The 25014-nt window shown below is 43.1% G+C and overlaps 1 protein-coding gene across 1 annotated transcript in view; it reads left to right on the top strand.

Moving 5' to 3' along the window:
• Positions 1 to 13762, top strand: part of TGFBR2 (transforming growth factor beta receptor 2) — an 80243-nt gene extending 66481 nt beyond the window's left edge. The window contains exons 6-7 of the mRNA XM_054595344.1: positions 8149 to 8276; positions 11068 to 13762. Coding sequence (XP_054451319.1) covers positions 8149 to 8276; positions 11068 to 11247 — 308 coding nt within the window. The 3' untranslated portion in view covers positions 11248 to 13762. The remainder of the gene's footprint in view (positions 1 to 8148; positions 8277 to 11067) is intronic.
• Positions 13763 to 25014: the final 11252 nt, after the last annotated feature.

Raw genomic sequence — 25014 nt, 5'->3', positions numbered from 1 at the left:
TCAAGGCTACTAAATTAGGTAGCATGTTGTAGGCTCAGTGTCTAAAAATCTGAGATAGCTTCCGTATTCTTACATTTCTTTGGAGATATATTCATTCATTCATTCATTCATCCAATCAACAACTACTTATTGAGTACCTATTCTATGGCAGGCATTATTCAAAATACTAAGGATACAACAGTGAGTGAAATCAGTCTCTGTCCTCAAGTGACAGAGAGTCTAATGAAGAGCTAATATTCTAAAAAGATGAGTAATAAACAAGGAGACATATAACATCAGGGGGTGGTTCTGATGATTTTAGAAAGAAAAATAAAGCAGAGTTAGGGAATAGATACTGACAAAGGGTGTTATTTCAGCTACTTTGATCTCCTGAAAGAATACAAGAGAAAAACCACAAAAACAGGGCTTTCTTGTTGTTTGCAAAGGGGACAAGATAGAAAGGGATGATTGGTGTGTTATTGTTTGATAAAGGAGGAAAGTGTTAAAATCGCCATTCAGCAATGACAAACCCAGAGACCAGCTCTGTTTTACAAAGAGACCTCCGCCCATGGCTTTCAGTTCGTTTGGTGCTCATGCAAGTGTATGTGAGGTGTGTGGGAGGTGGGTAAAGGCAGGGCGCCTCCCAGGGCCTCCGTTGGCCTGGCAGGCCCAATATTGATGGCCCCCCAGCCAAAACAGGCCCGCAAGCCCGGCCAACCCCCAAGCCACTAGCCATTTAGGCCTTTGAATAGAAGCTGACATACAGCAGCCAGCTGAGCAAGTATTTAACAAAGAGGAAAAACACAACGTGGAGAATGGCTCCTGAGTGTATTGTCAGCTCCCTGCCGTCTTGTGAGACAGACAAAAGGTACAAATGCATCAAGAAGAAAGAAAAGGGGGAAAAAAAAAAGAGGCTGGGAGAGGAGGTCTGAAGACTTCAAGGACAAGGATGGAAGCACTTCATTTTCCTGGATTTCAGGGGAGTCTAATTTGGAAGGCAGATATAAAAACTCGGGGGCCCTGCTTCAGGGGAAACTGTCAACAACTTCGCTGCACTGTGAAGTTGGAACTACAATCAAAGCAACAGCTGGGACCCAGATGCTGACTTTCAGAGGAATATCTTCGCTGTCCCAGAGACTTGCCCTCTGAGTGCTGTGGAACTGGGAAGAGACGTAAGCGTAGTTTCTCTTAAGAGCCTTCTGAGAGAAATTAAAGCAAGCTGTGAGGGCCTGGGGTGGGGGGGGAGGGGAGCTCCGGTCAGTGACAGGACTGTGCGGAAAGGCAGGGGAAGGGAAAGAGGGGGGAAAGAAGGACAAGTTGTTCTCAAGCAGTGAAATAAAGAAGTTTTTTAGGAAAGATGTTGTTTGAGGCTCTCCGGGACGTCCTGAGGTGTTGAGCCTCATACACCTGGTGTGGGAAGCAGTCTGTGGGTGAGATGGGAACTTGGACTTGGTCTGAGTAAATAATTCTGCTGTATGGGCATCTGCCTTGGGGCGGGTACCCCAGACCCTGGAACAAGAATTTGAGTGTATGTCATTTAGTTGGGAATAGATCTCAGGAATTGCAAGTAAGGGGATGGGGAAGTGAGTCATGAAAGGGAAGGAAGCCAACAAGTGGGGTGTTCTCAAGCAGGTCTCCACGGTGGACAGCTGGAGCTTCACCCTGCCGGGGACCCTGGGTCCAGCATTGAACACGCTCCTCAGCAGCACACCACCCAACTCGGGAGGAAGCTGGGCATTCATCTTTGGTTAAGGGCTGCTCCTGGGGCAAGTTGGGGGTGGGGGGGAACTCCCAGCTTGCCCAACGTGCATGAAAAGGATCACTGCAGAGGTTTGTGTGGCCAGCAGTCCTATAGCAGCGTATCGTAGTCCCCCTTATCTGCAGGGCTTCGCTTTCTGCAATTTCAGTTACCCACAGCCCTTCAAAAATATTCACTGGAAAATTCCAGAAATAATTCATAAGTTTTAAATTGCACGGTGTTCTGAATGACATGAAATCTTGCGTTTTCCTACTCGGGGTGTGAATCATCCTTTCATCTAGCGTATCTGTGCTGTTTACGTTCCCCCCGACGGTTGGCCCCTTTGTAGCCTTCTCAGTGATCAGATTGCCTGTCTTGGTATCTCAGTGCTTGTGTTCAAGTTTACCTTGTTTTGGTTAATAACAGCCCCAAAGCACAAGAGTAGTGATAGCTGGCAATTCAGATGTGCCAAAGAGGAGCCGTAAATTGCTTTGTGAAAATATGAAAGTTCTCAACTTAATAGAAATTAATTTTACATACACACACATATGTTGGCAGGGGGATGGTACTACCCCTGGTTTCAGGCATCCGCTGGGCTCTTTGAACATCTCCCCCACAAATAAGGGGGACCATCCTACCGAGTAAGGATGGAGGACTTAAAGGACACTGTGACCTTCTTATTTTGTGGATACGGGAACTGAGGCACAAAGTATAGACACCTCTTTTTTAAGTCCTTACATCTAGTTTATGATGGAGTCAGGGCAAAGAGATCTGATAACTCCCCTACTTGTGATGCATATTGTTAGCACTATTTTTTTTAACGTGTTAAATTCAGTCTTCCTCTCTAAGCACTTTGCTTTTTTTCTTAGAGGCATTTCCAAATTTTGTTAAAGGGTGCTTCTCTCTACAGGTTAGCCAGGTATAGCACTCTCTGAACTAATCCCACTCACCCCTGAACTTGCTTCTTCTGCAGTGGGTCCCAGAAGGGAGGCCTGAGCCTAGGTATTGTTTGATCAAAGGCACAAAGAGGAACTCTAGAGAAGGCTACATGAACTCTGTTGCCTATCATGCCCTGATCTGGTACCTATGGCGTAAAATGCAGCAGCCTCCTTTTTCCCCACCTAGACCCCCACCCATTCGCGGACTTCCCTAACCCCAAAATGGTTTAATGTCAGTAAATAAGAACAATAAGGAGAGAGGTGCCCTTTGTCATCAGTGACTTTTTGCATAGCTTGTTTAGAAATTACAAACCATAACATCCAACAGGTCCCAGAAGGTTACCCTTCTGGGGGTCAAGTGGTGGGGAGGACCTAGCCAAAGCAGCAAGGGACACATTTGTGACATGTGTATTGCCAGCTGTGCTTGTTCTGGTTGGGGGAGAAAGGACTCATTGAAATGCATGAGGAAGACGGGAAAGTCTGAAAGCTTCCTAAAAAGGCAAAGCCATTTCATCAGAATAACAGTAACATACTCGGCAGTTCTGAGAGCTCTTCCTGGAATCCAGTGTGCTCTTTGGCCTCAGTTTTCTCAAGTGTAAAATGAGGTGTTGGATCACATCTCTGAAGACACTTCGCTATTCTCTGTCTGACTCATTTGAAACCCATAAAATCTCTTTAATAACTTGTATCTGTTTCCTTTGTCAAGATGCAACTCCTATTCCTCGCAAAACATTTAGAGCAATGCTGTGGAAGGTTCACAGTCTTCAAACTGGTTCTTTCAGGTTGGCGCTATGATAAGGACAGAAACTGAGAGTAGGTGTTTAGTAACATTAATAGCAATTTGATGTTGCCTTGACACCCAAGTGGGATTCATTCTTCTTGTAATTCATTCCTACTGTGTTTCACTAAAGCCTCAGTCCCCTGTGAACTAGGGGCAAAACATCTGCTTTTGCTTTTGCTTTTTTAATAAAAAAAAAAAAATAGATTGGGAAGTGCTGATCTATAAACAGTAAGGAAAATATTTAAATCACATTTAATCCCACCATTCTACCTAAGCCACTTTTGTGAAACTGGGGGTTGGAAGTTGAGAGAGATTTGCTTTTGTCTATATCTATTCAGTGATTTTGTAGCTTTAATGGCATACATTTTCTAAAATAAACATACTTTAGAAGCAACATGAAAAATAGATAAAAGACCTGGAATTTGGCCCCGGTAATTTTGCCAAAGTGGATTAACATCTCAGCCTCTGGGTGACTGGAGCCAAAGGGAGAAAGTTGGAGTTGAAAAACCCGCTTTTTGCCAGTCACCAGCTCTGCTCGATTCCCCAGGACTGTCTGGGTTCTGTCCTAGGAAGGACCACTGGGGCCCACCTGGTTGGCAGAGGCTTCTCGCCCTCTAACCACCCCCGCGAGGACTCAGGCTGCCACCCCGGTGTCTGTGGCCACCTCTTCCTGCCGATTTAAAGTAAATGTCCGTGGTATTCAGAGGGACTCTGAGAAGAACTGAGGAGCAGTCAGAAAATGGCCTACAGGACAATGTCTGTCAATGGTCATCCCCCACGTTCGAATGGAGGCCCGAGAACGGCGTTGCCTTCGTAGCCTCAGAAGGAAAAAAAAGGAAAGGCAGTGCTTTTCATGAAGGCGCTTTTCATGACCCCAACAATCGAACATTAAGCTGGTGAATGATAGGCAAAGGGACACATGCAAGCATTACAGCATCTTTATACACATGGTAGGGCATGATTGGAACATTGCGGGGGAGTAGGATGTTCAAAATGAGGGAGAGGAACAAAGAGGAACTGCAAAAGTTTGTAATAAGACAAAAAGCAAACAATCTTTGAGAAAATATATATTATATAAATAAAACATGTCCTCAGAGTTGAAGAAAGGTCCATTTAAAACATGCACGTATGTTAAATTCTCATCCCCATTCATAACCCAACAGACTACTTTAGTATCGAGGATTTGACGTTTGCCAGTTTGGGTCAAATGATGATCGCCCCAGACATGTCTATTTTAAACTTAGAAGGAGGCAGGAGATTCAGCAGTTCAATCCCTCCCAGTGTGGCTCTGGCAGTCAGCCTCTTTGCCAGCCCTTTTCAGGCTGCCCTGGACCTTCCTTCCCTCGGCAACCTCCCAAAGTCAACGATGGAGCAGGCCTTGTACCCCTTAGGAGTACTAGGGAATCTCGCAATTAGCCAAAGCTTAAGGAAAAGTAGGAAGTAGTGCAGTTAAAATTATCTTTGCTCTGGGAAAGGATTAGTGCCTTTATCTCCTTTTCCATAGAAACATTCATTACTTTTTTTTTTTTTAAGGAAAATATATCACCATACCTGCTGCCCAGTGCAGTCTTCTCCCAACTCTCACTCATTGCTCGTAGGCCCCATAGAATTTCCCATCAAAGTTAACTACTGGGGTCTTTGTGACTTTGAAGATTAGGACTTCAGATGAAATAAATTGTCCCTGGGTTATAATCTCAACAAGAGAGACTTTCTGTTGTTGTTCTCAAGGAATCTCAGCCACGACATCAAAACCTGGGACTGGTTCTGATCCCAGCATTTTTCTCCCCTGATTGCAGTTTTCCCCCTCCCTGTTTCTGAGCATTGTGCTGTGCAAATTGCTGACGGGCTGGTCCTTTCCATTTCTCCAGAAGAGGCCACGTCAAGGCTTCCTCAGGGTGCCTTTGCAACTGCTCAGATGGGGAGAGACTGACCTTGGAGAAAGGAGAATGTACTTCCTTGACAGCTGTCTCGGGCCAGCTTCACCAGAAGTAGAGTCTAACACAAAGATATCTGTGCAATGACCCAGTGAGAATAAGGTCTCATGGGAGTCGGGGAGAGAAACAGGAAGGGGAAGGAGCTCACAAACCTGTTGTTTCGAGAGAGATCCAGCCTCAGCCTGATCTTGTGGGGGGCTCTGGCGCAAGAGGGTTAGACTCTTAAAACTCCCACATTAATTTGCCGTTGGCTATGGCTGCCCCTGAGGGTGAGGCTGTCCTGTCCTGGAAATCTCCAAGATAGGCAACTCCCATTGGCCAAGGGCAATTATCCAGAGAAGGGGAAAGATGTGAGCCCTTAGGCCTCAACACCAGCAGCAGGCAGCTGGTGTCTGGTGCTCTCGGCTTGGTAAAGGGGTCAGGGCAGGGGGACAATCACACCAACTATAATAGCTAAAACAGTTGGAAATGGACAATCAGTGGACTGATACGTTATTTAAGAAGCAATTGAGATTACATAGAAATCCTATCAGAGTATAGTATAGTATAGTATAGTATGCCTGCCTCAAGGCATGACACTAAGAGGAAATCATGTTATTTGAATAGATTCAATTACAAGGCAACTCTGGAGGGGACATGGACATCCTTCAATGCAGCCCCTTCATCTTATAAAAGAGGAGAATTAGGTCAGAATAAACCCTTACTGGAAACCAATTCTGATTCTCAGCCCTTTGCTTTTGCTTGAATTCAACCCAACTCATTGTCGATAGCCTACTATGTATAAGGCACAATTATAGTCACTGGGTGGGCAATTGCAAGATATAAAACAGCCTCTGCCTTGGGACTTTACAATTTGGTAGAAGGAAAAAGAATGGAGGAAAGAAATAAGAATAGCCTGCAAAGCAAAATTCAGATCTCAGCCCAAGAGAGGTACGGGTTAAATGCTGTGGACACACTGAAGGGTGGTTTATGCTCATCTGGATGTGATGGGCGGCCTTCATTCCAGACTTCTCTGTATTTCAAACTATGTAAAAAGAAAACATCCTGCCCTCCTTGGGTGAGGCTGAAGAAGATAAGTATGCAAGTAGGGTTCTGGGAAAGGGGGGAAAACCCAAATAAACAAACAGGAACAAGCCATCCCTTTTCAAAATATCATTTTGCTTTGAAACTTTCTTCGATTCTTAGCCTGGGAGGACAAATGAGTGAAAGTTTTACTCATTAAATAGGATTATTTTAAAGCTATAGGTCAGAGGTCCTACTTCCTTGGGAGAAAAATGTTGAATCCAGCCCACTGTCCCCTTTTAGCTCAAACATGTTTTAGTAATGGAGTGTTTTCTTTTAAATTGTCCTGTGCCTCCCTGACATGTATGTTAATCCACCCACTTGAATTAGTGTGCTGTGTTAATATCCAACCAGAGTTCATGCATCGCTACTTTGGACAAGATCTGCAGTTCATTCATTCACTCACTCTTTCATTTGTTCATTCACTCACCAAACATATATTGAGAGCCTATTGTATGAGAGGCCCTCTCATAGGTGCTGAGAACACAAGAATGAGGAAGGAGCTCTGAATCTGCCCTCAAATGCTCATAGTACAGTTGGGTGACACAAATAAGCAGGTGATTATATTAAAATATAATGCATGCTACACTAGAGCTACGCCCAGGACATCTGATCAGGAATGGCTTGGGGGATATTCAAGGAAGTTTCTATAAAGAAATTGACCTGAGTTGAAATCTGAAGCCCTTAGCAAAGGGTTATATCATCTTCTGTTATTTTCTTTATAGCATGTCTCATTGAAGGAAAATTACTTTTTAAAATTTTGTCTGTTGATTCTATTAAAATCTCTTCCCTCTGTCATCTTACTAAACAGCACTTTGCCAACCTTTTTATTTCCATCATTGCTATCCTAAGGAGCCTTTATAGACTTTTTCTTTTCTTAATTTCTAATTCCCGTGAAAGTATGCATAATATAAATGTACTAATTTAACCATTTTTAAGTGTACCCTTCATTAGCATTAAGTACATTCACAATGTTGTTCAGCCATCACCATTATTTATTTCCAGAACTTTTTTACCTTCTCCAGCTGAAACTGTAACCCACTAAATACTAACCCTCAATCTCTTCACCCTGGCAACTGCTGTTCTATGTATGTCTCTTTGAATTAGTCTCTTCTCAGTTTCTCATATAAGTGGAGTCATATAGTGTTTATCTTTTCCTGACTGGCTTATTTCACTTAGCATGACATTTTCAAGGTCCCTCTGTGTTGTAATGTGTTATCAGGTAGCATGTAGCATGTATTCTTTCCTTTCTAGGCTACATATAACCATGAACTCTAACACCACATAGGAGATGTTTCTGTGCCGTGGACCCTCGTAGGGCTACAAAGCACTCTAATATGTAAGACTGGTTCACCTCTCAAGAACCAGTTATGCTCCCTTGGGGCAACATTGCCCCATTGAGAATGCCTGTGTTAAAATGGAAGGTTGGTGGCCTTGCTGGGTTTGCTCTCCATCCTGTCCCCAGCTGCTAGTCCAACACCCGGCACGTAGCAAACACTCAGTGATCATTTGTGGGATACTTCTCAAGCTCCCTCCACGACGACCCCTTCCTTCTTGTGTTAATCCACAATTATTGACAATTGTGTTCAGAGCAGTCACGGATATACTTTGACACTCGGTGTCTCCTGCGTGTCAGCCAGACCTCCCAATAGGCTTACGTCCCCTGGCTACACATACCCTCCTCAATGGCCTTGTGTTTGTCTGCTTTCTTAACAGAAGTGAAAGATTATGAGCCTCCATTTGGTTCCAAAGTGCGAGAGCATCCCTGTGTCGAAAGCATGAAGGACAATGTGTTGCGAGACCGGGGACGACCAGAAATTCCCAGCTCCTGGCTCAACCACCAGGTAAGGGGTGACTGTTGGGAGAGGAGCACCTGAGGTGACCTCTTGGGCAGAAGAGCATTCTGGGCTGTTGGACTCCCACCTGAGGACAGATTCCACTGTGTGATATGATCCAATCAGGTTTTGTTTATAAAGCAAATGTCAATAAAGTGGGGCTGACCCTGTTATTTTAAGTTCCAATTGGCAGGTAGATACTATGTCCAAAAAAAGCTCACAAATAATTGTTTGAAGGGCATTTGTCGCACTGTCCAAGCCCCCTCGGTTCCAGTTAAAATATTTTGTTTGCAGCCTCTGCCACTCACCCCCAGACCTTTCCATAGAGAGTTTATGTTTTGTTCCCTTCTGGGTTCCAAATGTTTTCTTCTGGAAATTTTCAGCTGAGAAGGAAATACTCAGCGGAGAGAAATGAACAGAGTGTGTCAGTCAGCTGGACTGAGAGGTGACTGGGGTGTGCCCGGGGCCGTGTGTGGGCTTGTTGTGCAGGCTGGGTGCACAGAGCTGAGAAAGAGGAGCCCAGCTCCTCAGTCCGGAATGAAAGGGGGCACAGAAGAGCGAAATGCAAATGAACAAACAGAGAATCTGTCGGTTGGGAACATCCTAATGGCTCCCTTTTTTTTTTTCTTTTCAAGAAATGGTAGATAAAGCCATCCATTGCTGGGCAGTAGTTCGGACTTACAAGGAGACCTATCCAAGTTCTGTCTGGGTCACCTGGATGAGGGCAGCGGTCAGAGAAAAGAACAAAGTGTTAGGTTGTGAAAACAAGGGGACTGTGACACACCCAGGAAAGAGCAGGAGAGGGAACAGTGATCCCCTGTGCCAGTGACAGACCCGACCGTTCTACCGCAGAAAACCTTCTGTTGCCTCCTTTGGATGAATTTCCTTCTCCAGTGAAGGCTGGGGCTAAGTCATAGGTTTTCCTAAGGGCAAGGCGAATTCAGATAAGAAACAGAAACAAGAAATCAGGCATGACCGGGAAGACAGATAGAGCAGGAAGCCTGGCCTGTGCTGGTCCTGGCCTAGAGCCATTTCCGAGGACAAAACTTAATAAAGTCGGGGAGAGCGAGACTCTGGCCGTGGCAGCCCAGGGCTTCCGGGGCTTTCAGGCAAGGCCTCTTTGGCTCTGACAATGGCAAGAGTGTTTTGCATTAGCTCTGAAATCAGAAGCCACTAGTGTTGTTTCTTTCAAACTCGGTGCCACCTAAGCTGTACAGTTCTTGTAATGAAGCCATTATTCATGATGATAAAATTCTGGAAAGAATTTGCATAATACATTTTTTTCTCTTAATGAGATTTGTTGCCCTATTGATTTCAAGTTAATGCTTAATATTTAATTTAATTTACTGCCTGTAATTACAGTGTCAGAATAAAATAAATGTTACTTGTGTACCAACAATAACACTCCACGCTTAACAGGGCCATCAATCAATACCGTCAATTAGGTGAATTATACAATTAATTCAACATCATGAACGTGATCACTCACAGGGCAGGAAGCGAGAAAGAGAGGCTCCCAGGTGTGATAGGAAAGTTACAAGTATGGGGGGAGGGCTGGTTCTCAAGACCGCGTTGGGATGCATCCATTCCCCCAGGCCTACCTGTGTGAGAGGTCACCACACACTTGGAGCGTCATGGTGCCAGGCATGCTCTGTTTCTGCCTGCAGGCTATCTGTCTAACCCCTGCCTGCTTTATTTCCCAAAAGAACTTGGGATGGTAGCAAAAATATTTGCAATGAAAAATAAACCTTAAGGCCCTGAAAGAAGACCCATGCAGTGGTCCTGGGCAGCAGTTCATGGATGGGCCTGGTGAATGGGGCCATCATGGGGTTAGGCTGAACCCGCTGAAAAGGCCTTGAGTCAAACAGGTCTGATGGACAAAGACAGCTGTGTCACAGGGTCTGGCCTGATATCGGAGCGGAGGGCATCCTTGGCGGTTGCTGCCAAATCACTCCACAAAACATGTGTACCTTACAAAACAAAACCAGACTCATGCCTGGACTTCCTGCTGACTGGGGTATTTGGTCTCGTTAAAATATAAATGTGTATGTGGTTCCAACTACAAACCATTGTGGAAAAGGCAAAACCACAGAGACAGTGAAAAGATCAGTGGTTGCTAGGGACCTGGGGGAAGGCGGGCAGGAAGGAGGGCAACCAGGTGGAGCACAGGGGATTTGTAGGGCAGTGCACTTATTCTGCGGGATACTACAGTGGTGGAAACCTGTCTTTATACATTTGCCAAACCCATAGCGTGTATTCTAATGTAAACTATGGACTTTGGCTGGTGCATCAACGTTGGTTCATTGGTTTCAACAAACATACCGCAGAGACGCAAGATGTCGATGTGAAGGAGACTGGGTCGTGGTAAGGGGGATGTGGAAACTCTCTGTACTCTCCACTCAGTTTTGCTGTGAACCTAGAACTGCCCTAAGCAATGAAGGTTAAAACTGCTCTAAGAAGTAGAAAGTATGAAATGGGACTTTTCAGGTACTGGAGATGCTGCTGTATCCCAGAAGCCTGCAGGCGGATCCTTGTGCTGTCGCTCCATTTCACATCTTACTGTGATCGAAAGGTACCAGAACGAATAGGTACAGCAGGTTTCCAGGACAGTGCACAGCCACCTGCACAGCCTCCTCGGCCCGCATGCCATTGGCTGGCCTCATGCTGTGAGCGCTCAGTCAGCACATGTTCAGTGCACCTGGCTGGCATTGCAGGAACAAGGTCAGCAGACCACCTTGCCCTCCGTGGCGCCCGCCAGCCCACCGACTCATGTTGCCTGTGGACTTCTCTTCCTCTGCAGGGCATCCAGATGGTGTGTGAGACTCTGACCGAATGCTGGGACCACGATCCAGAGGCCCGTCTCACGGCCCAGTGTGTGGCGGAGCGCTTCAGTGAGCTGGAGCACCTGGACAGACTCTCGGGGAGGAGCTGCTCCGAGGAGAAGATTCCCGAAGATGGCTCACTGGGCACTACCAAATAGCTCTTCCAGGGCAGGCTGGGCCAAATCCAAAGAGGTCGCCCCTGTTGCCAAAGAACAGAGGCAGCAGGAAGCTGCCCCTAAACTGATGGATGCTCCCCGGAATACCAGGGCTCACTTTCCTCCCTGTAGGCTGTGGGTCTGAGCAGCAACAACGGTGGCAGGGAGTGGGTGACATGAAGCATTCTATGCCTTTGACGTTGTCATAGGATAAGCTGTGTTAGCAGTTCCTCAGGAAATGAGATTGATCTTTACAATAGCTAATAACATTTGCACTTTATTAATGCCTGTATATAAATATGGAATAGCTATGTTTTATATATATATATATATATATATCTATATATAGCCATACTCTGGAAAGAGACAAAGAAAAAGATCAGATATTCCCAGGAAATTGGTTTGATTGGAGAGCTCCAGAGCTGCGTGCAGAAGAAAGGATCCATGACAACATTAGCACTTGACAATCACACAAGGGATTGATGGTTCTCTGACTACCCAAGGAGGCACTTTGCATTAGGACAGCGGCTCCGTGTCTCAGAGTCTGCCACAGCCATTTTGCACTAGCTTTTGCAATATTATTCCCTGCGTGTGGGTCCTCATATGGCCATGGAGCTATTTATAGTCTCACTGTTTGGGGACCAGATCCTGGGGTTCCTGTGTACCATTGTTTCTCCTGGACTATTCATTTGAGCTTCAAGCCCCACATTGGTTTGGGAACCACCTTCCTCTACTAGTTCAACGACTATGCCCCATCTCTAGTAGTTGAAATGTTTTGAGCCCCATCTTTTCCTTCACAGGCTGCAGAAAAATCAGGACAAATTTCCTTATCCATCAAGTTGCCACACCTTCTACTAATAAGAGAGAGAGATATATATATATTTATTTTCCCCCACACCTATGGAACTCTTGTTTACTCCCAAGCCTTCTCCCTTTTCTAAAAAGGATCAAATCTTCCCAGGGTTCCTTGTGTTTAATTTTTCAACATGCTTGTGTTGAGTCTCAAGCTTTCTAAGTAATGCTGATGGGTTCCATCGTCTGGGCTCCTGAATTCTCAAGTCTGTCTTGGCCTAGCGGAAGAGATTTGAGCGGCACAATATTGCCACAGTCAGGACTCTGTGACAGTGTAGCTCCCTCGTCAGGCATTCTGAACATGTGTTTTGCTTGGCCAGCACTGCATTTAACAAAAATGAACCACTTTTTAAGCATTTGGAGATTTTATACACACACACACACACACACACAATCTGGATCCTCAAGTGAGAATAGATAGCAGATGGTTTCTAGTTCTCGCTAACCCACATCATTCACAAAATGAAGGTGTGGACGCACTTACAAAGCTGCTTCACTTGTTGAAATAAACATTTCTGTTTTCTGCCCACCCCCACCCCATTCTGGGGATTAAACCTGCCCCCAACCAATGTCCTGTGTAAGAAATGTACATTCAAGCAGTCATTCTTTGGCTGAATAATATGACTTTGATTCCTTCCCTCTCCCCAATCTGCTGTTAAGATTTGAAATTGGCCTTTTTTTTTCCCCCTAAAGGGACCTCTCTAAGAGGTTCCAGTTAACCCAGGTCTTTTTTGATCTATATATTAAGAACTTCTCCTCTGTATTAGGGCAAGGAGCCCTCTCCCCCAAGAAGCGTGCTTCATGATTACCAGTCCCTCTATAGTACCAGCCTTCCCAGCTCTTGCAGAATTTCCTAGTGAGGATTTGAGTGTGGAACACGAGAGTCTTGTTTGCAGTTGGAAATCTGTGTCCACGTGGACAAGAACAAAGAATGAGCTTTAATACACCATAGGAAACTTGTTCATCCACAAACAAGTGTAAATGCTGCAAATAATCTCTTTTTTAAAAAATGTTTTTAAAGCTACTTATTTTCAGCCAAATAGGAATAACGGAGAGGGACTAGCAGTGGGCAAATCAGCTCTATTTGGATTTTGGAAGATCTCATCTCATTGGGGTTTTATGAGAAATGCTGAAGTTTGGGATTAGGTAGAACTTCTAGGCGCCCTGCCCCATGGGGGTGGGCTGAGAGGGTTAAGGACAGGTTGGCTGCAATACCAAGAAGTGCCCAGAAATTCCGTGCACTTTAAGGCTGTTGACACCATCCCAATAGCTGTTGCTCATTGACCTCTAGTGGTGAATTTCTAGAATACTGGTCCATTAATGATTAAACAAGCTTTATCACTTCTGGGTGATGGTCAGCTTAAACTGGAATGTAGTATCAGGTGATACTGTGGCTTGTTTTGTTTGTTTGTTTGTTTTCTTATTCAAGAAAAAGACCAAGGAATAACCTGTAGTTCCTAAAAATACTGACTTTTTTTTTAACTACTATACATAAAGGGAAAGTTTTATTCTTTTATGGAACACTTCAGCCGTACTTATGTATTAAAATAGGAATGTGAATGCTATATACTCTTTTTATATCAAATGTCTCAAGCACTTATTTTCATACTGTGCATCATTTGTCTTTTATATAAATAAAATGTTTATTAGATTGAATAAAGCAAAAATACTCAGGTCAGCTTCTTGCCTCCTGTTCTACTCATAATAGCTAAGCGCTTTAGCCCCTGTTCCTATTTATAGTAACTAAGCCCCTTAGCCCCACTTGGTTTTGCAGTTTATGTAGAAAAATATCATGAGAGAAATCCTCTCCAGCATTTATATACTCGTCATCTTCAACTGACAGTCTCAGGTCCCTTTAAAAAAAAAAGCATTCATGGGAGTTCAAAAATGAGATGCAGCGGATGCTATGGGTGGCAGCCCCTTCCAGGGCCCTGTAAGGTCCCTCTGCATCTCCCAGCCGACATCTCAGCCTGTTACCTTCTCCCCTCCGTCCAGGGAGCTGCCTCCATCTGCATCACTGCTTCTCCCAGGACTTGGCACGGCCAACGATGCTGCTAAGAGCACAGGCCTCTTTCTCCCATTTCTCCTTTCCTTACACTTGCAGCTGGCTGCTGACCGTCTTTTTTACTTTTGCCAGGTGGTGTGCTTCCTCCCTAGTCCTCTACCCAGCCAAGTATCCCACTTGAGGCTTCTAATCAGCTTATCTGCACCATCAGGCAAAAGTGCCATGGGCAGTTGGCTCCAGGTCATTGCTTACAGATTTTCTGGTGGCAAAGCATATGCTGGGTTTTTTTTTGCTCCAACTTTAAGCTACCTGTTCTGGAGTCGGGGATACTTTAGCTTCTTTTGAGTTAGATTGGCTGGGTTCTTACTAGTTATGGTTCTGAATAGTCAAAATAATAGGGCCTATGCCAGGGCTTCTAAACCTCAGCACCACTGATATTTTTGGGTTAGACGAGTGTTTGGGGAGGGACCTGTCCCTGTGTTGTAGGTTGTATAACAGCACCCTGAGCTCTGCCCACTAGATACCAGTAGCACCCACCTCACAGCTGTGACAATCAAAAATGTCACCTAATATTGTGACATTGGGAATCACTGAGCTAGATGATGTGGTCCTGTACTACTGCGGGCGGGCATTAGTGATAGACCTATCTTACTAACAGCTTGGCAGTATTAGTGGTTCCTATTTTAGTAGTCACCTGCTCCTCCATTTACCGTTTATGAGACCTGGGCAAATTATATAACCTCTCCATGCCTCAGTTTCAAATGGAGTTTTTACAGGCCTCCACCTATGCAAGATACTGTTGTGACAAGAAATTAATACAAAGATCTTGAAGTTGCGTCTTGACCTTAGAAAGCCTTCATAGCTACAGGCCAATATTAAGTTGGTTTAGTGTGTCAAGGGCTGCTTTCCCAAAGAGGCAGATTTTGAGATAAATCCTAGAGAGCATTAACCACTTGTAGAAGAACAGGAGGGTTCCTGACCTGAGTAAGGATCAGGAATTTGAGACAACTTGCCTTCACTGAGTACCTGCAGAGGCAGCAGGTTTAAGCCTCCAGCAGCTGGGTGAGCCAGACAGTATGCCCATTTTACAGATGAGAAATCATGCTTGGAAAACTCAAGTAAGAAGCCTGTGATCTCACAGAGGTAGAATCGATGTGCAAAGCCAAGTTGTCTTGAAACAAGAATCTGGGATAACTTGGGATAATAACTTAGAATAATGCTTCATGCTCTTACTTACTGCTGTCTCCTCAGGAAACTGGCCTGCCTAGTGGTATGAGAGCACCACCCTCTCCCCACGCCCCATGATGAAATGCTCTACGACTCGTCTCTCCCCAGTGTGTCTATCTGCTCAGTGAGGGTGGGGAAGATGCTTTCTCATTTCTGTTGCCCAACTTGCTCTTTACCCACCTGATCAGTGTTGCATAAATTCTTGCTGAGAGAACCACTGGAAGATGAATGAATATGTGTGGACAGTATTGCTTAATGTGTGAAACGCACACTGGTATTTCAGATGATTTCAGAGTATGCCAACTTTTAAAAACATTATTTCAGTGGGTCTGTTTTTTATTTTAATGTGTTGAAAAAAATAAACACATTTAAGCCTGGGCCTTCAAAAATATTATTACCTGAAATATAGCTGAGCGAAAAAACTCAAATTGATTTTTTAAATGCAGTAAGTACATAATGGCACTTATTTTGGGCAACTACAGGGGATGTGAATATCAAAGATTGAAGTTAGCTCCACACAAGGAAGCAAATCCATGTTAATTGCTAACATATATTGAGCACTCAGTAAGTGTACACTGTTTTTGTTTTCTTTATCTGCTTTAATCTTCACCACAGGCTTAGGAGGTACTCTTACCTCCATATTAGAGATGAGGAAACTGAGGCAGCTGGTGAGATCTTGCTAACAGACCCACAGAGAGCCCTCTTTGGGCCAGGATTTGAACTGAGGCAGAACATCAGAGCCCACACTCCTGCTTGAAGAGGAGATGAAAGATGTAGTTAGAGGAAATAATGAAGCCTCTGGAAGGCTCCTGGGTCCCAGGGTCTAATTTCTTAGTCTATGAAAAGGAGGAGGAAGATGCAGTTTGCACTGGAGGGGAGGGGCTGGCCCCCAGGGAGCCCAGGGAGCCCAGGGAAAGCCATTCCTCAAAGGCACACAGACTCTGGGCTCCAGCCCAAGAGGCTCAGCCAAAACAGGAGCCAAGGTCCTCTGACCCCCTGCCGGTTCCATTTTGCCAGGGTTATTTCAGTTCTTGCTACTGCAAGGTCAGGGGCATTCCCAGTTGGCAGTCAGTCTCCAAGTGCCCTCTACCGGGACGCAGTCCCTTGTACCAGTCAGCAATATGTGAATGCCGGTTCCTTGTGCCCAGGAGTTTCTACTCTGGTGGGTTTTAAGTTCTCTATGCAAATGATGTGCTAATGGCAGGGCCCTGTGGGAAATCCCTTCCCTAGGTGACTGACAGAAAACCTTTAATTTAAAGAACAGTGTCCATCCTTTTTCACAAGTCACTCTAGTCAGCATCTGCTCATTTTGCTCATTTTCTTCCTGAAATAGGCTGCCTAATTGTTGCTTATCACATTTCCAATTAGGTTTTTGTTTTGTTTTGGTTTTTTTACTTCAATAATTATAGCTCCAGACTATGGGTCTAGCAACATGGCTTTCAGGCCAACTTTGCAAACTGCCATTAAAGACAAGATTGTGAACTTACTTTCCCCACATTACATGGCCTGCCAATCAGCCTCACACAGCGTAATTCAATTCTAATACACCTCCTGATCTTGGGTGCATTTAAAAATAACTTGTTAATACTCTTCCTAGTCTAATTAAGCTAAAATTGCCTACACTGTGAAATGCTCTCTTTCTGCACACACACACAAACACACACACATGCTTGATCCTTAAAAATCACCTGCACAGAGCCAACGCAGCATGGTGCTTCTGAAATCGTTCTCAAAGTCTTATCTCCGTCGATGCCCAAGTTGATGGACAACAGAATAAGCACAGCTCAGGTGTCCTAGGGTCATCAGAAAAATTGCCTTTGAAATTTATGTTTGTCTAAGTAGCCATAGCAAAATGGTTAAAAGGGACCCCTGGAGCCAGACCCCTTGGTTCAAATCCCGCCTCTGCCACTGACAAGTGGGAGGACTTTGTTTAGGTTTCTCAAGGTGTGACATGGGGAACTGACCTGGAAAGTAGTTAAGAATCACTATTAAAATGGAGTTACCAGAGAAAGACAAGTACTGTATGATTTCCTTTATATGCAGAATCTAAAAAACAAATGAACAAACAAAACAGAAACAGACTCATCAATGCAGAGAACAGACTGATGGTTGCCTGAGGAGAGGGATTGGGGATCTGGATAAAAACGTGAAAGGGATTAAGAAGTTACAGGGATGTAAAGTAGAAACTGCCAGTTATAAAAGCAGTTACAGGGATGTAAAGTACAGCAAAGGGAATGTAGTCAATAATATTGTAATAATTATGTAAGGTATCAGATGGGTACTAGGCTTATGGGGGAGTCACTTTGTAAGTTATATAAATGTCTAATCACTATGTTGTACCCCTGAGCTCTTTTGACCCACCCAAGACTCCACCTTGTCCTGCCTATGTTAGAAAGCTGGAGAAAAATCAAACATCTCATTCGTAAAACCACATAGAAAAAGTACTGAATATTATTAATACAAGATACAATTTATTAGCTTTTTATAAATATATGCACTGAAACTTTGCTGGAACACTAGACCCTCAGTAGTTGGTATCATTATACATGTCCATGCTAATATTCTAACAACTCTGTAGTTAGGTATCATTTTCTCCATTTTGCAGGTATGAAACCAAGATAAGTATCTTATGCAAGTTTATGCAGTTTGAATCCAGGTCCCCCTCAGTACAAAACTGTCCACTCCTCCAACTTATTTTGTCCATACTTATTTGCTTCGTCCAACATACATTAGCTGAATGCAAAGCCACCCAAGGTCTGCTTGGATCTTGAAAGCAAGGACTGTGCGCTACTCAGCATCTTGTCCCAGCATCTAGCACAGAACCGAGAACAATGGTTGTTCAAGAAATGTTTGTGGAAGGAAGAAATGAAGCCTCTTGGTCTTTAGAAGGCTCAAATCTAGCTGAGGAGACAGGCACATATAAGTAAACAGTATGTGATCAGGATGTCCTAGTCAGTAACGCCTTTGGAGTAAAACAGCATGAAGCCAGACATGTATGAGTTTTGCAGAGGTTCCTAGGGAGGGCCTGGCTGCTGTGGGTGAGCTCCATCTGCCCGTGTGGATGTGGTTGGTGCTCAGCCATTACTGCTGCCCTGACAGGATGGCCCTGCTCCTCCAGGTCTCTACAAATTTCTCTCAAGCCTTTCATATTAGTTTCCTAAGGCTGCTGTAACAAATTACCTTAGTGTGGGCAGTTAAACGAACAGAAATTTAGTCCCTCACAGTTCTGGCATCCAGAAGTCCAAAATCAAGGTTCTCAACATCAAGGCAGGGCCTTGTTCTCTCTGACATCTCTAGGGAATAGTCAGGACCAGGTCATCCAGAGCTTGACGCATCCAGCTGTTTTGGATCCAGGTGTTCCTCGACGTCTCCTGCCTTGTAGCTATACCACATCTGTTTCTGCCTCCTTCTTCACACCCCCTTCTCCTCTTCTACTGTAGGTGTCTCTCATGAAGACATTAGTCATTGGATGTAGGACTCATCTGGATAATCCAAGTTCTCACATTGGGATCCTTCTCAATTGCATCTACAAAAATCCTTTCTCCAGATAAGGTCACAATACAGGTTCTGGAGATTAGGACTTGGACATATCTTTTTAAGGGTCATCATTCAACCCACTATAGAGCTTTAGCCCATTCTTCTGATAGGAATTCTTCTAAGATGAAAAGATCCCAAGCCCAAGACTCTCCCTTGTCCACTTGAAGCATTCCCCAAAATGATGGGTACACAAATTTTAGTTGATTCGTTTCATTTTCTATCTTAATGACAACAAAAAGGTGATGTTTGCACTGTACAATAATTAAAACATCATGTAGAATTAGTGTTTATCTCAATAACTTCACATATTTTTTGCACACCTATCATTTCTCCAGCAATTCTAATTTTTTTTCCCTCCAGGAATATGAGACCAAGTTGAAGTCAAAAACTCTTTTCCCACCCACTGCCTTTGATGCCATCCTGGTTTAACAGCCCCTGACACAATGTAGGGAGCAATTCATGGTTCTAAAAGAATATTATGGAATTTCACACCAATGCCAAACTTAGAAATAAACTATGACTGTGAATGTGTGTATGTCTTGTTTCAGTGCCTGTCTCATTCCCTTGGAACACAGGAATACCCTGGGAGAGAAGGGGAGGTTAGGTCTAGTCTAAGTCCTATTACTAAGTCCCTTTGCTTCATGATTGTGGGTATTCTAGTTATTATTACAAATTACTATACATCTTAGTGGCTTAAAGCAACCAATGTACTCAACTCAAATGTTGTGGGTCAGGAATTTAAGAAGAGCTTGGGCTGGACAGTTCTCACTGTAGTCTCTTCTGCCACTGAAATTAAATACTGACTGGATTTAAAATCATCCTGTGGTTCGGCTGGGCTGGACTCCCAGGATGTCTCGCTCTGGCAGTTAATGTTGATGGTCAGCTGGGAGCTCAGTTAGGAATATTATCTAGAACATCTACACATGGCCTTTCCAGCTGGCCTCCCCTAAGATGAGAGTACCAACAGAACCAGGCACACACTGCATGGATATTTATTACATAGTCTGAAATGTCATATAACATCATTTCTCCCATAATCTCTTGAACCAAGCTGTTTCAGGTCACTCTCATCCCAAGCAAGAGGACATGGTCTCCCACCTCCCAATGGGAGGAGAGACTAAGAGTTGTGGTAATACTTTAAAAACATCACAAATCCTTTACAGCGCATGGGTCTCCATCTCTCATCTGTAAAATGGCACATTAGTCCTAAGGTTCCTTTAGTAAACTTAAGTCTATGAGCACTTTTCTTTAATTATCTTAATGTATTCATATCAATATTGATATGACATTTCCTTTCTTTTACACATTATAAAATAACGGTACTACATAAAATTTTTAAAAAAGTTTCCATTTTGATAAACTTCCAATTTTTTATATTTTTTAGAGTTATATTCTATGTGTGTATGTTTATGTGTGGTGTGTGTGTGTGTGTATGTATGCATGGTGTTTGAGTGTGCATGTTTACATGTGGTATTTGTGTGTATATTTACATGTGGCATTTGTGTATATGTTTATGTGTGGTATGTGTGTATGTTTATGTGTGGTGTGTGTATGTTTATGTGTAGTGTCTGTGTGTATGTTTATTTGTAGTGTTTGTGTTTAGTATAGTGTTTGTGTGTGTGTGGTTGATGTGTGTTTTGTGTAGTGCTTGTGTGTGTGTGTTTATGTGTAGTATTTGTGTGTTTGTGTGTGATGTTTGTGTGTGGTGTTTGTGTGTGGTGTGTGTGCTGCTGTATTTGTGAGTGCACTGATATGACCAATTCACCATTTTAGAATCTTTTTCTCAGAACTAAACAAGTTAGAAAGACATTCTGGAATCTAGTTTTAAAGAGGCACCAGTTGCCTCTACGTAGCAGTAAAATTTAATATTCTAATTAAGTGGTATTGGTTATTATCCTCAGATTACAAACTCAGGTGTGCCAGAAATGTCACATCTTGGTTTTCTATAAATCTACTTGATTTTTAATCTGCACCTCTATCCTGCTGGGCTGGTGAGAAATTCAGCCCTTATTTTTGGAAACGCCTTCTCACTAACTCCAAAGGTTTTTACCGTTGTTCCAGGTTTTGTGCAGTGATAAGGGGGAGGGACTGGGGCATTCTAGTTCTTGGTTTTCTGGGAAGCCTGATCCCCCGAGAGGTCCATTATCCCACTTGCTGGGTTTGTTCACATCTGCCTCTCCTCCACTTCTTTACCTTGTTGGGAACTTGGTGTTATTCTTGGGAGAACAATGAGGGCCACATGTCTGGTTTTGTTTCCCGGTGCACCATCAGCTACCCACCATGCCCTCAGATCCCTGCCTTGGAGAAGTTGGCAAGGGCTCTTTCCTCCAGAGACCCACACAACGGTCACTTCTTTAAGTCCTAGGGACTCTCTGCTTCTCACCTTTTCCTTTGCCCAAGCTCTGCTCCTGCTCTTTTCTCAACAGATTTTGGTAGCTTCTCAACTTGGAGCCTGAATTATTAGCAACCAAATAACAAGTTCGCTTAATCGCTAAGCCTTCCCTGGAGAAGGAAATATTTGCATTCTATCTTTCTAATGCTTAAAAGAAAGGGAAGAACCAATTGATTATTTTCCCATAATAAGAGTGAACGTTCACATCCTGCCACAAAAGAATACACCAGGCTTATTTATATGCATTGCATAGCCTCAAGTATAATAAAGGGAATCACACTTCCATCTGATAGTTTTCTTGAGTCTGTGTTCAACCATTTCCTAAATCTCCTAGGTCTGATGGGAGGACAACTTCTTTCAGGCTGATAACACTGAAGAAATATCAAAAAGGATAAAATGGCAGACACAGACCTTATTGTTGGGATGGGATAATGCAGGTCCATAATCCCTTATGTGCTATTTCAAATCAAAAAGCTCTAAAAAATATAAATAAATTTCCTTACTTGTTTAGCTTCTAAACTTGATATGAGACTACTTATAATTGTTACTTACCCCATGTATGGTGAGCGTTTATGTTATTTGGCAGAAATATTAATGTATTTAATTATGGGGATACCACCTACACCACACCTCAGGGTCTCACATAATATCCATCTTACTAGCTTCCTAAACCACTCCCCAGAAATGTCTCTGTTTCTAAGTCTATCTGACTCTGGAGGGTTTGAGTAGGGCTTGGGAGAGATATATACCAGTATGTTTCTTATTCATGATATTCCTTCATATGCCCAGTCAGGCCAGACCATGGGGAATGATCTAGTGGGGCATGATGATTTCTACATAGATTTGTTAAATCTGAAAAGAAGAAAAGGCTTTTCTGAATTTCAAAACTTGATGGTAGGCTCAAAGCAAGGAGGAAGACAGGTAGCATCAGAACAAGTCTTCTTACATCCATACCACTGAATCTAGCCAAAATTCCCTGGTTGGCCCTGGCTGGTGTGTCTCAGTGGTTTGAGTGTCATCCTGTGAACCAAACAGTCACTGGTTCGATTTATAGTCAGGGCACATGCCTGGGTTGTGGGCCATGTCTCCAGAAGGGGGTACGTGAGAGGCAACCATTCACTGGTGTTCTCTCCCTCTCTTTCTCCTTCCTTTCCCCTCTCTCTAGAAATAAATAAATAAAATCTTTTTTAAAAAATCCCCCAGCTGAAGGAAGATAAAGGGACTATGATAAGGAAAGATGTCGATGGGGCTGGGCACCAGTGTGCTGCAGACCTGGAGGGATCATGCAGACTGAAAGTAAGTTGCAATCAAAGAACACCCAGTTCACATTAGAGCAGCCCCTTAAATTGTCAGCCCATGGGAACAACATGGATACTAAGTCACAAACACTAGAACCTCCAGGATCTATTCGAGTAAACATCACACATCTTCTGTGGCAAGGAATCGCATCAACAAATCCTCACACTAAGCATCTGGTGAGAAGCTCCAACCATAGGAACTTATTGCTCACTGAGTTTCAACAGGAAGTGGCCCCAGTGCCCCAAGAAACTGTTCTCAGGCCTCATCTGTTGTGAATTAATGTAAATCAAATAATTTGCCATCATAAACATCAGACTCTTTTGGGAATCAGTAGCTTTCAATGGTTACAAACAGGTTAAGGCTACTGTTCTCCCCAACAACCTCACCAGCATGTTTTGATGAAAGCAAGTGTCAGACCGCACAAAAGAAATCATACCAACTGTTCCATAACCTCAAAAAAAAGCTCAAATCTCTACTTAAATGCTATCACCATAGTGGAGACAAAATCAGCAATATTCTAGAGGTGGGGGATGTAGCAATTTTGCAATTGAAATTCAGCAACCAGAATCTTCCAAGTCAGTAGCTGGACACTGTTTTAGGAGCAGACCTTAAACATCGTTCTGAAGGAATCAGATTTCCGAGCCACTGGATTCTGCTCATATGAAGATAGAGGAAAATGTTCATAATATTTCTAGCCTATTCACATATCTTGAAAACCAGCAATTTCACCAATGAACACCCATTTGTGCAATCATTATGGTAATAAAACTTATTCTATTAATAAAGATGTGAAATACTTGACAACCTTTACAGGTGACTTTTGATTGTACATGAACTCACCAACCCTGGAATATTTTCCGAGATTGGAGCAGCCACCCATCTTAGCAAAGTGTATTACAGTTATCATATAACATATATGCATCTTAAATGTATATGCAAAAGTATGTAAGAGTTAAATATAGACTACAATTCCCTATCTGAGGTATTGTATGTAAGCCCCTTTCGACTGCCCAGGGTACATGGGAGCCCTTCAAGGTGGAAGGTGGGGCACTGGACACCTAGAAAGGTAATGGGAGTGGTATTTAGCTGAAATTCTTTCAGACTTTCAACCTCCACACTTGAACTTGTTTGGGACTGCATGGAATCAGCTGAAAAGCTCTTCCAAACCAGAGAATCAGTATGTTTTCTCCCGCTCTTCTGGTCAGGGGAACAGACCCTGCTTTGGGAACAGAACTATAGCTTCCCTGTGAGCTATACTGAGCCATGATTCCCGCAAGGTATGTCTCTGCTGTTGGCACAAACCGTACAGGAAAAAGCTGTTCATGCAGGCAATACCTGTGGTTTTGTTTTATGAGACAAGTATTATATTAAAAATATAGATCCTGTGTTAGGAAATCATATCATTCATATGTATTGTGTAAAGAAGTTAACTCACAAGTTATAAATCTTCACTACAGATATTAAATGTGATTTCTTAAAATGCCAACCCTGAATTTAAACTCAAACAGTAAACATACAAAATTTTAACAGTCAACAATAGAAGTAATTAAATTACAGGCAATGGACAATCATGTAGACAAGTTATGTAGACCATGGTGAGTGAACTAATATTAGGTCAAAAAGAATCATCAAAGCTTAAAACTTTCACTGTGTTTAAAAATATTTTATGTCTTACACATGATTCTGTGCTTGTTAATTTATCATTCTTGCATTGATCTCTGTTAAATTGTCTCCCATTTTCGATTTTCCAGCATTATGAATATTGTTGCAATGACTATCTTTGTGTAAGTTGGCATTTGCATATTTTTCAAGACAGACGACAAGAAGTTATAAATATTTTTATGGTTCTTGAATCGCTGGCCAAATTATTTCCCAGAAGGATTGTTTCTATATCTATTCCCAGCAATAACTGAGAATGTGTATTTCACAGCACACTCACCAGCTTTGCAAATTACCACTCTTGGTTAATTTAATATTCCATAGTTATACATGATTATTGTTATTGTATTTCCTTTATTCATAAAAATATTAAATGCTTTCTTCACATATTTGTTTTGAAATTGTGGCTTTACCGCTGAGAATTATGGCTTAAATGTGGGTTCTTCCCACCTATGCATGTAGCTACAGTCTAGAGGATTACCTTCTGTGTTACGTTCTTTTTAATTTATATAAATGGAACTCTGTATGTATCTCTCTACTCCCCCCCCACCACCATTTTCATTTTACTTAAGATTATGCTTTTATATCCAACTATGTAGATGTCTACTAATCTAATTTATTCATATTAACTGCTAGGTCATGTTTAATCACAGGTTAAAGCAATCAAACAAGGAGGCCTTTAGACAAGCTGGCTCCAAATGCCTGGGTTGCCTGTTAGATCTAATTGACACTTGGCTCTCGTCATCCAGGGTAACTGTTGCTGAGTACTTCTTCCTCCTTACTCAGAATGCAATGGTTA

The sequence above is a fragment of the Pteronotus mesoamericanus genome, unplaced genomic scaffold, assembly GCF_021234165.1.
Source record: "Pteronotus mesoamericanus isolate MK-2021 breed Mesoamerican mustached bat unplaced genomic scaffold, CSHL_Meso_final scaffold_54, whole genome shotgun sequence".
In the NCBI taxonomy this organism is placed as follows: Eukaryota; Metazoa; Chordata; class Mammalia; order Chiroptera; family Mormoopidae; genus Pteronotus; species Pteronotus mesoamericanus.
The sequence above is the reverse complement of the archived record's forward strand: the minus strand, read 5'-3'. Positions and strand labels throughout refer to the sequence as shown.